General features: G+C 34.5%; 1 protein-coding gene across 1 annotated transcript in view; it reads left to right on the top strand.

The window, feature by feature from the left end:
- Positions 1–22,786, top strand: part of Parp8 (poly(ADP-ribose) polymerase family member 8) — a 177,573-nt gene that overhangs the window by 148,764 nt on the left and 6,023 nt on the right. The window contains exons 14-24 of the mRNA XM_015497364.2: positions 1,399–1,491; positions 5,455–5,580; positions 6,761–6,826; positions 9,744–9,811; positions 11,627–11,675; positions 12,817–12,929; positions 13,145–13,217; positions 14,594–14,663; positions 17,428–17,501; positions 18,621–18,690; positions 19,677–19,761. Of these exons, the coding sequence (XP_015352850.2) occupies positions 1,399–1,491; positions 5,455–5,580; positions 6,761–6,826; positions 9,744–9,811; positions 11,627–11,675; positions 12,817–12,929; positions 13,145–13,217; positions 14,594–14,663; positions 17,428–17,501; positions 18,621–18,690; positions 19,677–19,761 (887 nt within the window). The remainder of the gene's footprint in view (positions 1–1,398; positions 1,492–5,454; positions 5,581–6,760; positions 6,827–9,743; positions 9,812–11,626; positions 11,676–12,816; positions 12,930–13,144; positions 13,218–14,593; positions 14,664–17,427; positions 17,502–18,620; positions 18,691–19,676; positions 19,762–22,786) is intronic.

Below are 22,786 nucleotides of genomic sequence, written 5' to 3'. Positions count from 1 at the left end.
ATCAATATACATTTGAGGGTAAAGTAAATAATCAGGAATGATCAGTGCTGTTACTTTTGATCAGACTACGTGCTTTGCCTCATGAAGTGAACAAAAGAAATAGCCTAATGTCCTTGGGAGAAATTGAGGTTGTAATATACACACATAGCTGTACATACACTGCCAAAATAGAAGATTAAGTTACACATTGAAGTTGAGGAGAAAGAAGTGGAATGGAAAAGCCTGCTGTGTGTATATCCATATCTATATCTATCTATATCTATCTATATCTCTATATATATGGCAATGTGTAGAGCTTGTGTCTGGAGACCTTTTTCAAATTAATTTCCTCCCACAGTCCCGATATTTCTGAAATGGAACCAGACTGCATTTTTAAGGCTGACAAGGGAAATATATCAATTCCGTTTTCCTCTAACATTCTCTTTTAGGGGAGAGTCAACCAGAAATGTTTGTGAGTGTTCAGCCCTTCTATCCGTAAAGCCACACATAGAGGCTCATTCTCAACAGAGATGTTCAGAGTGGCACCATACTTGCCCACTAGCTAAGCAAAAGACTAAGCCGTCCTCTAAAAGCAGTGAGCACAGGAACAGTGGCAATAACAAATGTCTTTTGTCTGCTGTGGAGAGGCACCATGGATTGCATCCTGTTAGGCTTCATCAGCTACCTAATGCAGTGTAACCAGGGAGATAAGATAAATCAAAGAGATGACACTATATTAGATTTGAAAGATGAGCACTTTTCCAAAGTAATTGCAGAATGCATATTTCAGTGCTGTTGACTTCAGGAGGTTATTGAAGTCCAGAGTCTTTGCAACAAAACCAGTCTTTCAAGAGCTGGGTAGCAAGTAAACAGAGTCATGCTTATTTCTTGCAAACAAATTTCTTAAGAAAAAGAGGAGTTCTCCATTGTATATCTGTCTTGTAGAGCTTTTGTGTATAATCTTGTTTTTATTTTATCATCTTAACCTTAGTATTTATTTTTAAAAAAAAAATGCATTTCATGGGGTTGTGGCTGTGGCTCAGTGGTAGTGCACTTGACTGGCATGTGTAAGGCCTATCAGCACACACACACACACACATACACACATGCATTTCATGAGTCAAATGCGAATTTTGTAAGAGATACGGACTTCGCTTTTTAATATATTTTCATTTATTGCTGAATTGTTTGAAATGAAAGTGACTACAACTAATTGAAATTGATCATTTCTTATATCTTTACAATTCTTTATTAGTAAAAGATTCTACTAATTATTACCTAAATTTAAGAATGTATTTTTTTAAAAACAAAACATTATGTTTTTTTTTTAACATTCCATTTATTATGTAGACAGTCATTAATCTAATTTTAAAATTGAGAAATGGAAAGTACTGTAATCAATTCCCATTTCTTTTTTAGCCTACTGTATGTGAACGAGAACTGTGTGTATTTGCTTTTCAAACCTTGGGAGTAATGAATGAAGCTGCTGATGAAATAGCAACTGGAGCTCAGGTACTAACTGATACTAATTGTTCCTTCTTTTGATTCAAAAAATTTGTTGTAGTCCAATAGTTATCTTCATTCTGCTTACTTTTTGTGGGAAATTTTCAAGAACTTCTTGTTGAATGCAAACTGGCACTTGATATTTTTTAGATGAAGACTAAATTTTCTCTTATCATCTTGTGTGTTTTTGACATTTTGCAGTTGCCAAGGGGAGAAATTAAACCAAATTTCTTTAAAGTATTATTGTAATTCTTGCAGGGTGAAATTGAGTTACTGAAATGTTTGCACATGTTTTATGTAAAACGCATTTGTAGAATTATACTGCCATAAACTGGAAATCTGTTTATTTAAAACTGAACTTAAAAGATAATGGGAAGAATACAAAATAAAAGGAGAGCATTTGTTTTCAAGAAGGATATAAGAGATAGGAAGAAAAATTAAAGGAACAACTTGGAAGTAAAGAAGCAAGCTGTTTCTAGAAAGGAAAAGAATAAGTCATAAGGATGCCAAAATGTATTATCACTTCATGCAACTTCATGAAAATTTCAGTTGTCTTTTTTTTCATGTAGATTGTAACTAAATTACCAATTCATGTATGAGAAGAAACTGAAAACATTAAGAATTAATAAATGTTAATTAAGAGAGGTTAGGCCAACTCTTAAATCTTATTATGAAGTGCTATAAAATTTAAATAAAATACAGTATTATTGGCAAAGAAAAGGATGTTAGGTTATCCCCAAACCCAGTCATTATAAATACATTTAATATATGTTAAAAGAGGGATCACATCTTCTTTTGATGAAGAATTATGTAGTAAGTGAAATAAACACACTGGACCAACAATATGGGAGAAAATCTGTTTGACTCTTTCTTATTCTATTTATAAAATCATATTCCAAATAACTTAGAATGTTTGGGAAAATGATATGCATACTAGAGGAATGTAGCATGCCTGCCTGAGTCGGTGTATTAGGCTTGTGCATTTATGCTGTTATTGGAAATCCTAAAGGAATTACCATACTTTTTCATGTTATGTGCTTCACTTGAAGAAATTGTGAACATTAAGAAAGAAGTATCCAGAGCTGGGTGTGGTGGCACATGCCTGTAATTCCAGCGGCTCAGGAGGCTGAGGCAGGAGGATCACAAGTTCAAAGCCAGTCTCAGCAAAAGCAAGGTTCTGTCATGCTGTCAGTTACACTCTGTCTCTAATTAAAATACAAAATAGGGATGGGAATGTGGCTTAGTGGTTGAGTACCCCTGAGTTCAATCCCCGGTTCCTACCCCACCCTTCAAATAATGCCCATAATCTCAGCTGCTCGGGAGAGAATGAGACAGGAGGATCCTGAGTTCAAAGTCAGCCTCAGCAACTTAAGTCCTAAGCAACTCAGCAAGACCCTGTCTCTAAGTTAAAAAAAAAAAAAAATGCTGGGGATGTGGCTCAGTGGTTAAGCACCCCTGGGTTCAATCTACAATTACCCCCACCCTCAAAAAAAGTATGAAAAAGCTCTTTCCTTACACAAGCATAATTATATAAAAGCTGAATTTTTTTTGAGAAGAAAAACATAGGGCCATAAGAGTTGAATAGAAAATGAACATGAATTCACAAAAGGGATGTATAGTTAGTAACGAAACATGAGAAAAAATTCAGCTTCATTAAAAATCGACAGGAAGCTGTTGTAAAGGGAATTACCAATCTTTCATTTATGAACTTCACAGGGATGGGTGGGAAGAATATTATTGCAGCATATACTTGCTTAAGTATGGGATGTTTCCTGCACAGGTGACCCTGTACCAGGTGATTCAGAGTAGATAATTAACATTGATAGCCTAAGCACCTAGCCCTGTACTTAATGAAACACTAAGGATGATATTTTTTAATATAATCAATCATAAATGAAAAATACTACCACAGTAGAACAATGATTTTATATATTTTGAAAAAAATGATTTCATAATTAAAATAAATATTATAAATACAGCTTGATATTTCCCCTACACCTCGCATGTACTGTTTTATATATTAAAGGCTCCAGGAATCCTTAAAAGATATTTTAATTTTAATACTGACAAACCCTTAACTAGTGGGGTATATCAAAAAATATTTATATCATAGATTTACATGTATTTATGCACATAGTTACTAAAAATATTTGGTAGCTCATGACTGTAATCCTAGTGACTTAGGAGGCTGAGCCAGAGGATCTCAAGTTCAAAACTAATCTAGACAACTTAGCAAGACCCTATCTCAAAATAAAAATAAAAAGCTCAGTGGTAAAACACCCCTGGGTTCAATCCTTAGTAGGAAACAAAAACAACAACAACAACAACAAAAAAAAAACCTGAAGACCTCAAATAGTCACTTAAAACTTGTATATTTTTCAAGATGTAACAGTTCCCTCAAATAAAACAATTAAAAACTAGAAATAGTAAGTTATTAATTAAAGGGAAATTAAGTCATGCTAAAATTAGGGTAGTTAAACAAAACAATAGGTGACACTTTCCTCATCATTATATTTCTAAAAATAATGGTTTTTAAATAGAAGTGGATTTTAAAATATCTAGTGGTAGTTAGAAAACTTAAGTGTTTGAACAAATCAATTGATTGATTTTCTGTACATATTAATATTCAATATAAATTAGTTATTCTATTAAAAGAGAGCATTCTTTTAACTACTATAGTTTAAAAAGAAAAAAAAAATAACACACAAAAAAACTGTCTCTATTCTCATTGCATCCGTTGACTCCTGCAGTTGATGGTGCTCTCTCTTAGGAGTTCTAGGAGACATGGAGATGCTCCTCACCACTGCAGGAGCCTGGGCTGGGACAACAGTGTCCATGCAATTACCATTCCAGGCCCCCAAATCCTACTCTACTTCAACAGTTTTCTGTTCTTTGTTTGGAATAGTGTGTCAGAAACATTAGATGTTACATATCTGTTTTTTGAATGAGTTTTGTGGGTGTATATGTCTGTGTACTTGTGCAGGGTTGCTAACTAGTTTAGGTCACTGGAAATTCTGAATGTTATGATGAATGGGTATATTCTGTGAATACATGAGACAACAACAATGAACACAACTGATATTGGGTCATAACATCCCTCCTAGAAACATGGGAATCAGAAATTGTCCATATCCTGTTATGCATTTAAACTCTAGAAATAGCTTTCCTTTCTTATGTCTGTGTTTAGGTGCGTCTGTTCAGGTCTATGTTTTTCATTTAGATAGTATCAGTTTTCTATATCCAGTTACTGGAAATATAGTACATTGTTTGGGGAACTATGGAGGGGAGCCAGCTTAGCTACTGTGTAGTACTGCCTCTTAGTAAATTGAGCAAATGGATCATGGATAATATAGGAATAAAGCAAATCAAAAGTCATTAGTAGGCATTGACAGAGTAGGAAGAACCTTGATGATGTCAGGCATTTTGCTCTTCTTGGAGCATGCCAGACTTCCTGTTTTGTGTGGCTTCCTTTAGCTGGAACAGTTTCTCTCCAGATAGTGGCATTTTTTCCCTCCTGACCTCGAAAGACAGCACTCCCTTCTGCATTGTTCTTAAATACCTATTTTATTTTTATTGTTTTTAAAAGTACCAGAAATTCTATTGAAGCATATATTCTTTTAACTGAGTTTTTAATATGCATCTTCTCCTTTAGACTGTACACACCACCTGCTTATGGACTAGTCTTTTTTTCTCATTGTCTTTACCTTGAACAAGGCTAGCAGATAATATGTACTCATAATCATAACAAAGGCTTATGAAAATATCAGTAATTAGAAATGGCACATTTTTTATTTTAAATTGAGAGTTATAGTTTGGCAAAATTTGGTTTAAAGTCAGGAGTTGCAGGTGTGAGAGATAGGTAGTAGTCCTGGGCTTTCTGATGAACTCATGCAACCAGTGAGAGGGAGAAGCAGTGGCAAAACACTTGCAGAAACCTCAAGGAAAGTAACTGTCTCATGGGTGTGTTTTAAGGTGGTAGATCTGCTGGTGTCCATGTGTAGATCTGCATTGGAATCTCCTAGAAAAGTTGTCATTTTCGAGCCATATCCTTCTGTGGTAGATCCTAATGATCCTCAGATGCTGGCCTTCAACCCCAGGGTAAGTAGGCATCGTAACACATCAAGAACTCTGGTAACAGTAAAAGAGATGTTCTCTTTCTCTCTGAATGTCCTATGTCATCAAGCAGATCCACAGTTTCTTAAAATTCATTGAAGTGTTTGGGGGGAGGATTCTGATTTTATGTAACCTCATTTAATTTTAAGGATCATGAAGAAAGGGAAAAATTCTAGGCCTTAAAATTTTATTTATTTATTTATTTATTTAACTTTGATTCCTTTATTCCCTTTCTCCTCTCCCTTTTCAGTTATCTGAAGGTTATTGGAAGCTATATAATGCCAGTTCATACTGATATTGTTGACATTTCTTAAGAAAAATATTTTTTAAATATTTTGGGAAATAGGCAGAATCCTTCTGAAATAAAATTTTCAAATTGCATGAGGACTAAAATTACTAGTTAGTAATTATTATTAGTAATTATAGTTAGTAATTATTATTCATTTTATAGAAACAACTACATAATATTTCCCTGGAAGAACTTGCTTTTGTTTTGAAGTGGCAGCAGTGCCCATATTTACCTTATGCTTACAAATGAATTATCAGAGGAGTCACATGCGCCCTGTCCTGTACTCTTTTGGGTAACAATATTCCAATCAAATGAAAATAAGAAGCCAGGCATGGTGGTGCACACCTATAATCCCAGCAGCTCTGGAAGCTGAGGCAGCCTCAGCAACTCAGTGAGACCCTGTCTCTATAATACAAAATAGGACTGGAGATGTGGTTCAGTGGTTAAGTGCCCCTGAGTTCAATCCCCAGTATCAAAAGAAAAGAAAAAAGAAAATAAGTTGAGATTTGAAGTGGATTTTTATGTTTTAGAAGGATTCTGTGCTTACTTTATTACTTGTTGTTTTAGTGGTGAAAGCATGATTCAAGAATTCCATGTCTGCTTTTGTATTTTGAAAACTTAACCCATAAGCTAAATATGATTTTCTATCCTTGTATACAGAATTGCATTGTTTTCTTTTTTCTTCACTCTAATTATGAATCCTATATCCTTGAGCCATCTTATAACAGTCTTCCCTTTTATGTATATAAAACAATTATTGGTTTTACACTGATTCGGATGGAAACTTCATGTATACAAATAATGTATTTCCCTAGTGATATGTAGCTTCTCAAAAGATTTTACTTGAATTCTGTTTTTTTTTTCCTCATTATGCAGAAGAAGAATTATGATCGAGTAATGAAAGCACTGGATAGCATAACTTCTATCAGAGAAATGACACAAGTAAGTATACTGTCTTGTGGTCTTATACAGTTCATTATGTGTGGGCAGGATTATATTTTAAAATGTCTGAGTACTGACTATGTAGTGAAATGTAGATTTCCCTATTATATGGGGTATAATTAAAATCATAAAAGAATTGTTTTGTATTTAGAATGTTTTAGTTAAATTATATCACTGTATTCGTATGCTGAGATTTTTGAAGGGTAAGTACACAATTATAACCCTAATGCTTTATAACCCTTTAGGCTTTCACATAAAGACAAGGGCATTGAGCACATGAGGGTACATTGGGATACTTAAAGAAGAGGTGAAATCTATTACCATCTTCCTATAATGTCGGTTTCAATTGATGGTTGTAATTTCAAAACATTTTTATGTTAAAATGACAACAAATATTCTTTAAGATGCAAATTTTGCATGCATATTTTCAATATAACACAGAACCTAAAACTTCTTTGGAATGCCAGACTCCCTTGACCGGGTGAGTTCATATGTGTTGTCATTAGCAGTGCTCTGGTGGAAAATTTTCCTGAGAGTGAATCAGGATTGGTTATGGAGATCTGATACATCCCTGGGCTGTATGTCTTCCCCTTTATGTATATAAAACAATTATTGGTTGAAACAGTTATAGGTCCAGCACTTGCCATGGAATTATCAGCACCTTTCCCCAACACAGATTTGGTGAGAGGGTTAAAACTCATCATTGTAAGTAGAAAATTATAATCCGAAAATTAACAACACACACTGTGTATACAGTTTGTATATAGAGCTTCAAGGTGTGTTAGTATCCTTTTTTGTCACTTGGACTAAAATACCTGCCATAAACAATTTGGAAGAAGAAAAGTGTATTTTGGCTCATGGTTTCAGTGGTGCAGTCCATGGTCCAACCACTCCATTGTACCTGGCCTGATGTGAGGTTGAACATCATGGCAGAAGGGCAGAGTGAAGGAAAGCTGCTCAGCTGTGGCAGCTGGAAAACAGAGAGAACGAGAAGATATATTTCCCACGAGCACTACCCCAGTGACTTCCTCCTCCAGCCCCATTCCACCTGTCTACATTTAAAACCCAGTTTTTAATCCATCAGATGAATCAGTCCTCTGAAGAGGTTGCAGCTCTCCTATAATCATTTTACTTCCGAACATTTCTGCATTGTCTATTACATCAGTTTATTGGGGGGCACCTCATATTCAAACCATTAAACAAGGTTTGCACTTCATGAGGGATTGACCCTTGTGGGCCTGTGATGAGATTTACCTTGGGCCATTGATTTTCTCTGGGGAAGAAATAATTCCTGCCCCAGGCCTCACTGAGCTTTTGCATTACTCTCTCCTTCACCTAGCATCATCTCTACTCCTCTATTTGAAGGCAGTGCTCAAAAATTATGTCTTTGCATTTCCAACTGTGAGTCTTGGTTCTTTTGATCATTATTTATTCATATAGTCAAATATTCACTCTTCATTCAGCAGGTATATGTCAGACCATGGTAAATAAGAGATCCTTTAATTTCCAAGTGATATTTACTTAAAAACTCCCATGTATTTTTCTATTTCCATACCTTTCTATATTACCTGAATTCTTCAAACAAGAATTTTTATTTGTATAAGCAAAGAAAACAATAAAATGTATTTCCACAAGGCGGGCCAAGAACTTTAATTCTGTGTCTCTACACAAAGTTAAACATTTTTAATCATGAAAAAGACTTTGGTATAGGGTATTTATACTATACCCTAGACCCAGATCATTCTTGGATTTAAAAAATAGCTCAAACTCTGACTCTGAAATCATCTCTCTGCCAAAAATTGCTTCTTGTATTCTGGGTCATGTGTAAGCTATTTTAATAGGAGGCAATGTAGATGATGGAGTCAGCCCTGGGAAGTCAGAGGCTGTATAACTGGCTCTAAAACAATGTGGCCTGTGACCTTGGGCAAGCTGCTTAATTGTTTGGTGCCTCAGTGTCTTTGCTGCCTAGGTAGAAAAAGTAATGCTGCACCCTCTTTCAGAGTGTACTTCATAGAGGTGCTGTCAGATTTTATTGCATCAGATTCTTTAAATCTTTCAAATATATAAATATAACATTATACTGTCCTATTTTCTAAAATATACTGTCCTATAGATAGCTCTGAATTGTTACAGACAGAACTCTCTTTGTTCTATAAAATAGTTAATTGTTTGGGTAAATTAATTTTAGAGAAGGATTGTTCTTTTGTAAATGGCTTTCTTATGAAAGATCCGTATCTCAGTCTATATCCCTAGGTATGAGCATGAAGAGTAGCTGTCACAAGTTCTGCTTTAATGTTAGTTAAAATTAAATGGTCATTGTTAAAAACAAGTATTAAAGATGGCAGGACAGACTGTCAGCAGAGTACTGCAGCAAGGGAGAGACTGCAGCATAAGTTGAGCTCATCTCCAGTTAAGACAAAGGAGCCTGAAGTTTTTAAAGGTAGAAGAAAAGAACCAAAAGGGGCTATGAGGATGTGAAAAAGTGGGAACCAAAACAGTGGAGTAGGGGCATTATGTAGAAATGGAAAGGTACGGAAAGGGCCAAATGAAAATTACTGAAAATGGTTTGGCAGGGTGGGTGGGTCCGGTGTACACTTTGTGATTTGCAGCATTGCAGTTTCTTGAGCAGGACTTAACAAGGGGTCTTGGTGGGGTAACCATCCTTTAGGGATACAGTCTAGTGCAAGTGTGGAAGGTGAGTCCTTTGTGCCTCATGGAAGTTCAAAGTTGACATCATCTTGGGGAACATGACTAGGGTGATTGCTGACATTCCACGTTAAGGCAACAGATTTTTCAGTTTTAACTAGACTGTAGGCATGTCGTTCAGTCTGATTTTCCTGTTGTAGAAAAGGAAGAATGAATTTTAAAGACTAATCAAGGAGGAAAATGGCTTTTTTTTTTTTTTTTAAATTTCCAGGCTCCATATCTAGAAATCAAGAAGCAAATGGATAAACAGGACCCTCTCGCTCATCCCCTACTGCAATGGTATAAAATTTTAGTTTTTCTCTTAATGAAAATAGCATCTTTTTCTACTGTTTTCTTGATAATGGGGACAGGTAGCCAATTTTATAAGCCTTGCAATGCTACAGATCCACAAGCCTATGAGATCTGGTGATTTTACAATCCAGGAGTCTTAATGACTCTCACTTTAATTAAAATGTATATATCACAAGGGGAAGAAAATGCTGCCATATGCACTATCAGGGTGTACAATGTATTTGACAGCAGTTTGTCTATAGTCTCAGAAGATGTGATTAAGTGTTGAAGGCATTTTGGTTCACTTAATTTTCTAGTTCAATGAGGACTTTAATTTTTTTGTTGTTGTTGTTCAAAATGATGTCAATATCTTTTGTATATTTTGCTTCCTTAACAAGGACAGGGTAGATTTGATTAACCCCTCAGCTTGATCACTACAGAAGATGCACTGTTTGTGTGAGCTTGATGGGGGATAAAGAAATAGTCCAGCCTGAATTCTGGAAGGGAACCAGACTATAGAGAGGAGAGGGGCTATGAACTCACCTTGCTGGGATATCCACTTCAAATAATTTGTCTTTTTATTTCTCCTTTGCAACATAAAGACAGTGGGGTTTATAAGGATTTTATGTACATGCCTCTTTGAAACCTCAAAGATACATAGGATTTCCCACTATTGTCACACAAATGTAGAATTATAAGAGATTTGTTAAGATGAACTCTTATTCCATGTTATAACCAGGAAGATTTGGCAAAGGAAAAAGAATATGGCTTCCTTAAGATTATTATTTAATTGCCACTTAGTTGAACTTTTATAATGCATCCTTAGAATATAATAAGACCTTAACAAAAGTTAAGATTCTTATTTTTATTTGTTATGATCTATTATTAAAATTCTGATAAATTAAGTCTCCTCCTTTGCAGTTTAAATTTTCTCATTATCATATTCAAAATAAAGGTGAAAATCTCAAGTACATAGTTTTGTTTTTTTTAACCTCCTGAAGTTAGCCTGTTAACTTGTGATCAGTCGCTCCAGCTTCTCGATCGCTCTTCTCTCAGGGAGAAGAAAACTTTATCAAAATGTCTTGCTTAGAGTGTCACCCCCTTACTATTTTATATACTGAAAAGCATAAAACAATCTTTTTTTTCCAGATACATAATTATTTTCAGCTTTAATGTTTAAATATGTTGACTCATGTGAATGATGACACATCAGCTCACAAGTATCCTCAAATAGTTAAACAAATGACTCTCCATAAGAACCTTTTTTTTAAAAAAATATTTTTAGTTGTAGATGGACACAATACATTTATTTATTTATCTATTTATATATCTATCATTTATTTATTTGTTTGTTTTTATGTATTGCCAAGGATCAAACCCAGTGCCTCATACATGCGAGACAAACACTCTGCCACTGAGCCACAATGCCAGCCCAAGAACTCATTTCTTAATTTAGGCAATGTAGAGAGAAGCAGAAGAATTAGTTGCATGTGTCAGCCTCTAATGTTTGTAGGAATTGTCATTACCTGAAGTACTGTGTATCTAGAAACACTGATTCTGCTGATGTTTAAGTTTTTGCTTTTAAAAAATTCTATCTTTGTTAAGTTCCTTCTCCTTGGTGTATATTTTCTTAGATTAAAATACCTTTTTTGTTACATGAGTTCTCTAAATGATTTCAGGAAATAAGCCAAATGTAACTAAATGAAAATATTATGGAATTTATTGTATGACATAGCAAAAATAAGTTTTAATCACCTGCTAACCCAGAAGAAAAACTTTAAATATATTTGGCATATATTATAACTGACTGATTTTTAATTTCAGGGTTATTTCAAGTAATAGGTCACATATTGTGAAACTGCCAGTTAACAGGGTAAGTAAGTAATTTCTTTACATATGCACACCAATATGGGAGGAGAACTTAATAATTGGGAAAATGAGGCCTGTGATTTTTAGGCAACCTCTCCAAGAACAGAGGTAGACAGACTCAGGTTAAGTCTTAATTCATCAGTTTGAAATTACCATTTGAAATCACTCTGAAACCTCAGCAAATTAAGATATCAAAATGCAAATTCAGGTTGATGCTTAACTTTTAAACAAATAAAAACATCCAATATAATTTAGTTATTCCACAGTGATAGAAAAGCATTTTCTGGAGTTTCATCAGAGGAACATGAATGTGCTTTTTAATTATTGTTAGTTTTATATTGGCACATTGTACCTTCCCGTGTCTAAGAAGATGTTGTTTCCAGTTTCTTATTCATTTGGCTAATAAGATTAGAAAACAATATTAATAAACATCTAATGGACTCTTAACTTCATTTCTGATTCTCACCTGAAAGTAGTACTAACAGTCTGTTTCTTGTGTACAAATCTGTGTTTAAGTCTGTATAAAAATCTGTGTAACTATGTTCCTAGGAGAAAGGGATTTCACCTAGGAACAATTAGAATGTTTTATCAAGCAATTAATCCAAAAGATTTTGCTTTCTTTTCATGATCAAAGGGCAAAACTATATTTGAATGTAGGTAATTTTCACTCTTAAGAATACATACAAATAAAGCATAGTGGTAATTTTTGTGCTTTTAAAATAATGAATTAATTTTTTTTTTTTAAGTTTCTGCTTCCCAACTACAGAATATTCTCTCAGATGAATAGATAGTGTACATTTAGGGTATTCAATTATAAAAAGTCTTGGAAAGAAATTTAATTTAGAAAGCAGATCTTTTTGAGTATGATTCCATTATATATTCCAAATATAAGTGACTTTGGATTATCTGTCTGGTCTTTTCCGTTGATCTACAGAATTATCAGTCATATAAGTAATTCCATGTGATTCATCATTTACACGTGGTTTTAAAATATATTTTAGGAATTAGTTTTTTTAATGAAATAGTGTAAAATCACTATATATTGAAACTGGATAACTCCTAAACCAGTAAAATTTGAAATTGTCATCTGCCTGATTATGTGTTAAATTTGACATGTTTTTGTTTATCATTATTTTAAACGGCAGCAATTGAAGTTTATGCACACTCCACATCAATTCCTGCTTCTCAGCAGTCCACCAGCCAAAGAATCCAATTTTAGAGCTGCTAAAAAACTCTTTGGAAGCACCTTTGCATTTCAGTGAGTATGGCTTAATGTTGATGGAGGTGTGTTCCACCTAGTTTTCAGAAATATGTGGGAATCAATAGTTGACTATGAATTTTGAATAGTCACCTACACACTGACTTGGAAATCAGGACTTTGAGAGGCATCGTGACTTATACTATAACTACTTTTTAAAAAAATCATTGATTTTTCTGGTTTTGCTCTTTCCTTCCTATACTTTGTTTTTTTAGTGGCTCACACATTGAAAACTGGCACTCCATCCTGAGGAATGGCCTGGTTGTTGCCTCTAATACACGTCTGCAGGTATAGTTTCTGAATGCTTTAATAAGATGATTCTTTAGTATTGAGATTCAGTAAGCAATCCTCGTGGTGTGTTTGTCTTGTAAAAGGGGAGGCATGTAAGCTTTCAAATATTGTACGGAATTTCTAATACATACTAGTTCATTTTCACAAAATACCTGACACAAAGTTGATCTATATTTAATGAATAGAAAAAGAAAAGTGAGTTTCCTATGAGAAAACAGTTTAAGTCACACTTTGAAATTAAGTAGAAAAATTATCATGACAAAATAAAATCATATAGATGTTATATCTGTTATTCCAAAATTTGTTTTTTGAATACTCAGCCTTAGTGTGAATTCTTTTGGAGGAGAAAGTGTAGGAGCTGGCACGGTCGTGCAGGCCTATAATCCCTGTAGCTAAGGAGGCTGAGGCAGGAGGATTGCCAGTTCAACGTCATCTATAGCAACTTGGCAAGGCCCTAAGTGACTGTCTCAAAATAAAAACATTGAAAAAGGTCTGGGTATGCGACTCAGTGGTTAACTGCTCCTGGGTTAAATTCACAGTACCAAAGGATAAAAAAAGTTAAAAAAAAAAAAAAAGTGTATCAATAGGCAAAGTGGATATCGGCTGTCAAGGAGCCATCTGATACCTGCTTTTCAGAATCCAACACAGTACTCAACATTACCAGGATCATAATGTGACTGTAGTCCTCATCTTCATGCACACTACACTTCACTCTCTCTGATAGAGCTGAATTTTTCATTATCACCACAATATAATGATATTTGAAGTGATGCAACTAAATATAAATGTCCATCAGTACACATTTATTGAATTAGTATTCAGTTCATACAAACAGAGTATAAGGGCCCTAGAGCAGATGTTAAGAAAGACTTTCATTATTCTAATTATTTCTTAGACCAATTGAAGATTTTCAATTAATGAAACTCCTTATAACTTGAAAAATTTAGAGGATAATATGAGTGGGATGGAATTGTTATATAACGAAAATCTGAGTAGGCACTTTGTTTATATACTAGCATGTGAGTGCTAATCAGAATGTGTTCCCATGTATTTCAGCTAGTTTTAATTTGGAATTTTAGATTCATTAACATAAAAATCCACTTGAGTATTTTATAATGTAAGTGACTATCACTAGGGGTTGGAACACATTCATCAAGTCTCCTTTTCCTCTGGCTGTCATTTTTCAGTTATCAACTCTGCATTTTAAGAGTACAAGGATGTTAGTACTATTTTCAAATTAGACCTTGGAAGAGGAGCACTATCATTTTTCTAAGACTTAATGTTCCAACATGAAACTGATTGCCTTCTTTTGTTTAATATTATCATCTAAAACATTGACTGACCTCCCTTTATCCCATTTCTTCTCATTTTAGCTTCATGGTGCAATGTATGGAAGTGGAATCTATCTAAGTCCAATGTCAAGCATATCATTTGGTTACTCAGGTAATGCTGTATTTTATTTCTGTCTTCCAATTAATTAAGTTCTTATTTACTTATTGTTATATGCTCTAGGAACAGTTTACTATCAATTGAAATTTATTGGTATATTTAGATTAAATTCATTTGATAAATGAAAGAAGCAAAACAAAGCTCAAAGGATGACTTGCCAATATTTTGATGAAATCGTGGAGAAAATATATTTGAGGATAGATTAGGAGCATGTGCTGAGGGGGAACCTGTAAGTTCAAATTGTGGAAAGTGTGGTTACCAAATTGTTAGCACTGACTCTTCTTGTGTGGTAGAATTTGTGATGATTGCTTCATTGTATTTTCAACATTTAAGCATAAAGCACTTATGCTCATTATTAAGAGATTAAAATCCCATAGAATTTTTAAAGTAACAAATGAAAATTTCCCTACAACCTCAGTGTTGGGAATATTTTCCTTTACTATTCTAAGTGCTGTCACACTCATACTACTGCCCATGCATTTTCAGGAGATGTTTTTCACATGTTTCCTAAAATTTTAAGTCTTGGTATCCCTGTGATATAGGAGAAAATACTTATGTGAACATAAGTTTATGCTCTTGCAACCATAGCAAGTTGTTTCTTACTGATGGAGGAATAAAACTGGAACACTTGAAACTAGATTTATACTTAGAAGTATTAAAACAACAGCAATGATAAAAATGTAAGAATATGCAGATGGAAAGAAAACATTAAAAAAAAGTTCCAGGGCTGGGGATGTGGCTCAAGTGGTAGCGTGCTCAACTGGCGTGCCTGCGGCCCGGGTTCGATCCTCAGCACCACATACAAACAAAGATGTTGTGTCCGCCGAAAAACTGAAAAATAAATATTACAAAATTCTCTGTCTCTCTCTCTCTCTCTCTAAAAAAAAAAAAAAAAAAAAAAAAAAATCCAGGTTTGCAAGATAATGGAAAAAGTAAAACTAGAATAAGAAATGTCATGAAAAAATATTCAAGTAACTACTGCTATGTATGTAGCGAACCACCCTAAATCTGGGGTTAAACAACTTCCTTATGTTCATAGATTACTTTCTTTGGCATAGGAGCTACTCAGGTGGTTCTTTTATGGTTCTTTTACTGCTAAGTGTCCACTGTGTGGTGCCCAGCTGATGGGTTGTGCTCATTCACAGTCCAAGAATAGGTTAGAATAAACACCCCAAGCTCCTAGAGGTGGCCTGTCCAATGTGGTGAGCCCAGGGCAGTTGGATTTATTACTTCGACTTTCCAGAGTGCCCTAAGAGCAACAGATGTGTTTCAAACAGCATTTCTAATCTATTTTCAAAAGTCACATAGTCAGAGCAGTTACAAACCATTCTGTACTGAAGAGTTGGGGAACTGGATACCAGCAAGTGGCCTTACAGTACGGGCTGAGAACTACTGTTGTGCTGATCTTTGAAATATATTAGACCAAAGTAACACCAAGAAAATAAATACCAGGAAATAAAAGACTGTATAGAGATAGGAAATAAAACACCAAAGTTTAAAGAAGAAAACAGTTTAATCAGACTCTAAATTTTATTTAAATACGAAAAGCTAAAACATCAATTAAATAAATAAATAAAACCCTAACATAGATAATAAAAAGCACAACAAATCATCAAATACTGTTACTTTCTGCTTCTTATACTGATCTATAGACTCATTAAATAGTGAAGACTGAAGAGAGGTACTGTGGGAATGCGTGTCAGATTTTGTCTGTATGCATTTATCTGGAGAGAGAGAGAGAGAGAGAGAGAGAAAGAGGTTGGCAATATAGTTGAGTAGAGTGCTTGCCCCTCTGGTGTGTGTGAGGCCCAGGATTTGATCCTAAGTTGTTGTGCTCCACCACCTACACAGTAAGAATCACTACGGCAAGATGTAGTTGGTTAGAGGATGGAACATCTCCTGCATTGGATACCAGTTGCCTTTCCCTCAGACCTAGCTCCCTGAAATTCTAGGCCTATTTGCACCCCCGTCTGCACATTTTTGCTGTTCTGTTAGCTAGAATTCTAGATGGTACATGAGACAAAAAATAAGGGCAAGAGTTAAATACATTTTACAGATTTGCTCTTCTCCTTAAGGCATTTATTGAAACAAACAGAAATCATTAGGTGTCTCAATTTTTGGTTTAGAAAATTGAACAGTTTCTAATAAGTCTAGATTTAAATATTCAAAACAGATAAATATTTTGGTTTTGCTTTTCTAAACTTTCACGGTAAGAAATCATTCATTAACTAAGTAAGTGAAGACTTCTGACTATCATAGACAAAAATCTTTGATAAGTTTTTATTGTTGTAGTATTTGGCACTGGGGATTGAACCCAGGGGCACTTAACCATTCACTGAGTTGCTAAGTGTCTTATTAAATTGCTGAGGCTGGCTTTGAACTTGTGATCCTCCTACCTCAGCCTCCCAAGCCACTGGGATTACAGGTGTGTGCTACCACACCTGACAGAATTTTTTAAAACTATATTTTAAGATTATTCTAATTATTTGCAAAAGAATTTTCTGTCCCTGCTTTCTATACAAAGCAAAACAAACTGAGATTCCTACTTCCTAACTCACCCAGGACTTCCCAGACCTCTGGCCATCCACTCCAGGTTCCAGGGCACAGCAGCTATTCCTTTGTGATCCCATTGTGACCATGTCTGGCCTGATGTGACCAGACCTTTGCCTAGAGTAGAATTTTACAACGTAGATGATTTATACTTTGAGCTTCCTCGTATAGCTTTGTCCTTAAATTATCATTTTGCTGATGTTTTCAGGGATGAACAAGAAGCAGAAGGTGTCAGCCAAGGACGAGCCTGCTTCGAGCAGTAAAAGCAGCAGTGCATCACAGGTGTTGTAGTGACTCAAGTGACTGCGCACAATTAGTGAACCGTGGCCTCATTAGCCAGCAAGACTTCCATAAATACACAGGCTTATTCAGTCTACAAAAATTATTTTAAGTAATCATTATTCAAAAAGAATAAAACTCACCCAAAAATGTAATAAGTGAACTGCCTCTATAAAATAATTATTCAACAGATATTTATTGATCTCTCACTCTAATTCCAGAGACTTTCCTAGGCATTAGGGGACAGCAGTGACCCAAAACAGACAAATACTCTTGTCCTCTTGGATCTTGCATTCTACCGAGGGGACAATAACAAATTAAAAATATATTTATATAAATAGGATGATAGATAGTATAGAAAAATAAATCAGGGAAAACAAGACATTTAATGTTGTGCTATAGAAGTGTGCATTTTATATGGGAGGGTCAGGAAAGATTCTCTGAGAAAGTGATATTTGAGTTCAGTCTTGTAGATGTTGAATGTAGGACTATGTGTCTTTCTGGGAAAGGAACATTCCAGTCAGAGAAAAGGGTAAGCACAAATCCCATGTTATTTCAGAGAAAGCAGTATATGCTACAAAAATTTTTAAGTATCTTGAAGAATAATGTGATTTTAAATTAAAAGGAGTATAGCTAACATAGTATTGGAAAGCAAAAGAGAAAACCCCAGATTTTCTATATAAGATGTTTTTGAAGCCTCTGTGGCTTAGTAAATGATGCTATAAAAATAAGTTGATTTTTAGATAGTTACATGATCTGGAATGATTGATTGTATTGTTTGAAAAGATTGTGCAAATCTAATTTTGTTTACCTGGAAATAAAGATGCAAGACTTTAAAGTTTGAGTTCCCATTGTATGTTGTGAGACTACTGAACCCCGATTTTATAAATGTTTTGGTTCAGTCATCTTGTGAGTAATAGTGATTATGTAGAGAAGAGAAATTGATAAAATAAAAATAGCTGGGTATTAAGAGTGTAAGGATATTGGTGCTAGTCTAGATAGGCCTTCTTCCCTGGACTCATCTTATGACTATTATTTATTTTTTTTCAATGATAAACAGTTTTTTTCATTATGGTGACTGCCCCATTTTTACTCTAATTTTTAAATTGTTTTGGAATTTAGTCACAGAAAAAAGGACAGCAATCCCAATTCCTGCAAAGCCGTAACTTAAAATGCATAGCCTTATGTGAAGGTAAGTGCCATAAGTTATTTCTTTATCTTATCTGAATTTAAGAATGCAAGTATATTTACTAAGTTCACATGATGGAACAGAGAAAGCATTATTTCCTGTGACCATCTCAGAAAGCCCAGATGGAAAATGTGTACCATAGAGATTTTAAAGGTTAAAACCAAATTGCAACACTGGCAAGAATTCAGGCAGTGCTGTATTTTATTCCTGGCAGATATTTCAAAATGTTACTTGATCAGAAAGATAAAATTCATGCTCATCTCCTTTGTTAATGTTTTACCTTCCTGTCTAAGTTGATGTTTTGATGGTGTGATGAAAATCTTGATAAATGAGCCAAACATTGAGAACCCAGTAGGTCTTTCTGTTCCAACACTGAAAGTATTCTTTTAATTTGGGACTTAGGACAGAAAAATTTATAAGTAATTTGCAAGATCATGTAGTTTTCTTTGTTCTGCTCTAAAATTTGACTTTGGCTAAAAATTTGTTTTCTTCTTCTTTTGTTAGGAGCTTTAGTAGCCACTGTCAAAGTTGCTCTCAGAGTAATTCTTATATGAAAACCTGTTTGTTTTCAGTGATACCCAAATGAATGATTTTCTTCCTGTTACACCAGTTCTCATTCAGATCATAAAGTTGTTACTTGGCCTTTCATTGTTTTCACCACATTTCTTAAAAGCTAATTAGGTTTAACCCTTTTTTATATGCCGAGTTGTACGTGATTTTTATTTTATTTTTTAAAATTATTAATTATTTTAACTAGGTATGTATGACAGCAGAATGCATTTTGATTCATTGTATACAATTTTAACACAACTTTTCATTTCTCTGATTGTACACGATGTGCATCACACCATATGTGCCGTCATACATGTACCTACAGTAATGATGTTTATCTCATTTCACCATTTCAAAGAGAAGGAATATAGTAATGTGGAATGGACTAGCATTCCTTTAGAGTAAAATAATTCTTTAATTTTATCTTTCATTCACAGTGATCACCTCACCTGACCTGCACAAACATGGGGAAATATGGGTTGTCCCAAATACGGATCATGTCTGCACACGGTTCTTTTTTGTGTAAGTGAAAATGCTCAAATTTGTGTTACTGTCTTTTCACAAATGAGGTAACAGGTAATTGAACTTATCACCAACTTAATGCTTTTGTTTTATTTCATTAAGCATAATGAAAAAATGATTATTGAAAACTTGTGGTTAGGATTGGGGTTGTAGCTCAGTGGTAGAGTGCTCGCCTTGCGCCTGTGAGACCCTGGGTTCAGTCCTCAGCACCACATAAAAATATATGAATAAAATAAAGGTATTGTGTCCAACTACAACCAAAAAATAAATATAAAAAAAAGAAAACCTGTGGTTAAATACTTTAGAAAAACTGAAGAAAGATGGCTGTTAGCATAGCCCTGAAGTAAAGCACTGTCTCTTTAACCATCTCTGTGAACTTCATTGATAGATTAAAACATTTTTGAACTGTGAATGAAGAAGACAATGATGAAAATTTTCTAAGATTCATATTCCTTATCATACCAGCTGTCAATGCAGTGAATTGTTATTTTTGGGTACAGTTGTTTCAAACAAATTGTGTGAAAATACAAAACCATTACTTTTCATTCCTCCATAATAGATGCAATAGATTAGTCTAATTTTCACCCCACCCCTTGATGCCCAACCCTTTTTCCCTCTTTATTCCCACCTTATCTGTGAGCCTGGCACAGAAAGGATTTCAGGGAAGGGTTGAATATATTGCTTTTATACATTATGTTAGTTACTAAAAACAAACTGAAAAGATGATCTGGTTTATTTTATAAGCCATGTCACAGTGATAGCATCGAGAATGATTATTAATATACTGTATGTCCATGGTACCTTGTGCATTCAGCATTTGATCCATTAACTTGTTGACAGATTATTTACAATGAAACTTTTGTGAGTGACCTGCTTTTCTTTTGGATGCTATGAAAACCATAGATTTTCTTATTTACTGGCTATGATTTTTATCTTAAGGGCAAAGTAGCAGTGAGCATAGTGGAAAGAGCCCTCCCATTGATCTACAGTTTTAATGAGAGCTTGACACAAATTAGTAAGATGAATTTATTCAACTGCATAACCTCTAAAATGAGAATAATATACCCACCTGTATCAGAAGCCCAATAGCAAACAGATGGCCCATGGAAAAACCCATAATTTTTATCATCCACTATTAGATTATTTGCAATGGTATGATTTTAAGGGAACATCAGGTCTAGTGTAGTAACTTGGGTCTAATTGCACCAGAATCCTTAGACATCTTAGATCCAAAGGACAAAGATAGAAAGTAGACTTTCTGGGAATCCCCATTGTGCCATAGCTGAAGGACAATGATATGGATGCAGTCCATGCAGATCAGCCTCCTGGGGCAGAAGGAACATAAAGCAGGATTCCAGAGGAGCCGAGGGCTACTGGGCAGATTGTCTGCACACACTGAGGATTAATTTAGAGCAGCACAGGTCTCTGTTGAAAAACTCGTTAAATATTTTTTTTTCCTCTTCTCTCTTGGCTATCTTGGTTATAACCCATTGTTAAGAAGAGTGCCCTTCTAAAAGAAAACTCTAATTATAAAATTATTTCACTAAGTGATCTTGAGGATTTTGTTAGAAAAGTAATCCTCAGAGTCCATTTCATTAATCTACTCCCTTTGCTTCTTAAAAAAGTTCAGATTTACTGAGCAAAACAAACAATCTTATATATGGAAGTAGGCGGACCATTTCCAATACTTTTTTGAAATTTTTTTGTTCATAAAACACAACTATAGGGGCTGGAGTTGTGGCTCAGTGGCAGAACACTTGCCTCACACATGTGAGGCATTGGGTTTGATCCTCAGTACCACATAAAAATAAATAATCAAAACAAAGATGTGTCCATGTATAACTAAAAACAAAATGAAACACAACTATAAGGATATGTGGCACGAAGGGGAGCATTTATTGGAGAGAATTTCTGCACCAGTGAGGGGTAGGGAGAGAAAACATTTTGGCTACACTCAGACACTTTCCAAATAATACAAAGGAAAGAAAATATTTTAAGATAATTTTCATTGCTTTATGAACACAAATGATATTTCATTCTTTTTCTTTGCTCCCTCAGAGAAAAGAGCCTCCTTAAGGAAAACTGATAAAATTCAGAACACATCAAAGGAAGAATCGTTTTTAATTACAACTCTGTTTCTTTCTTTGTAAGAAATATTATCACAGAGTTCTATTGGTGTCCCTCATGAGTGGCAATGTCTGTGAAAAAATAAATTGATGAATGATCTGAATTATCAGGCAAACTCAATTTGAAAATTTTTATATTTTTATTTAATATTTTATATTATGCCATCTCTGATGTTTGAAACTTTGTCTAATGGCTAGGATATAAGTTAATGTGTTTCTGTTTAACTTATCGTAGGTGAAAATATTAAGTGAAAATAACTTCAGTGCTAATCTGATTTCCCAAAGACAAGGAGGTAATAAAATAGTCATTTAGTATCATAATCACATTCTTTCAAATGACTAAACAACACAGAATAAAGAAAAATTCTTGGAAAACTTTTGGGGAGTAGACTGGTGTATCAGAAAAAATGAAACCTCTCAGGGGAAAAAAAAATAGGATAATGAGAAGTTTGAAAACATTTCACTGGTCAGTTCTGAAATGAACAAACTTAATTAAATATAATGCTCCAGGCAAAATGAAATACTTCAGATGTTACAAACAGATCCCAGCCAAGTGTTAGCATCTAGAAATTGTCAGCAAAGCTTGATTGTGTTAATAACCTTGAGAAGCTTACCCAAGAGGATGTGAAAAATGAAGTGTGTATATTGTGCTCTGCTCACTTATAACAAAAGTGAATGAGGAATGCTAGAGAACACATGAGAACTTTATATTGAGTGTGAGTAAAATAGTAAACCTGAGAAAAGATAAATTGATGATTTGGCCCAGCTTTCACAACTGCCATGTGAACATGTCCTTTAGAGATGGAGATACTCTGTCCCTAAGCTGTCTGCAGATCAAGCAAAGTTTCAGAACCACTAGGTTTCCTGCTTTTTTTTTTTTTTTTTTTTTTTTTTGTCGT

Source organism: Marmota marmota, unplaced genomic scaffold (genome assembly GCF_001458135.2).
Source record: "Marmota marmota marmota unplaced genomic scaffold, marMar, whole genome shotgun sequence".
Lineage (NCBI taxonomy): Eukaryota > Metazoa > Chordata > Mammalia > Rodentia > Sciuridae > Marmota > Marmota marmota.
Note: the sequence above shows the minus strand (reverse complement) of the source record. Positions and strands in the feature narration are given on the sequence as shown.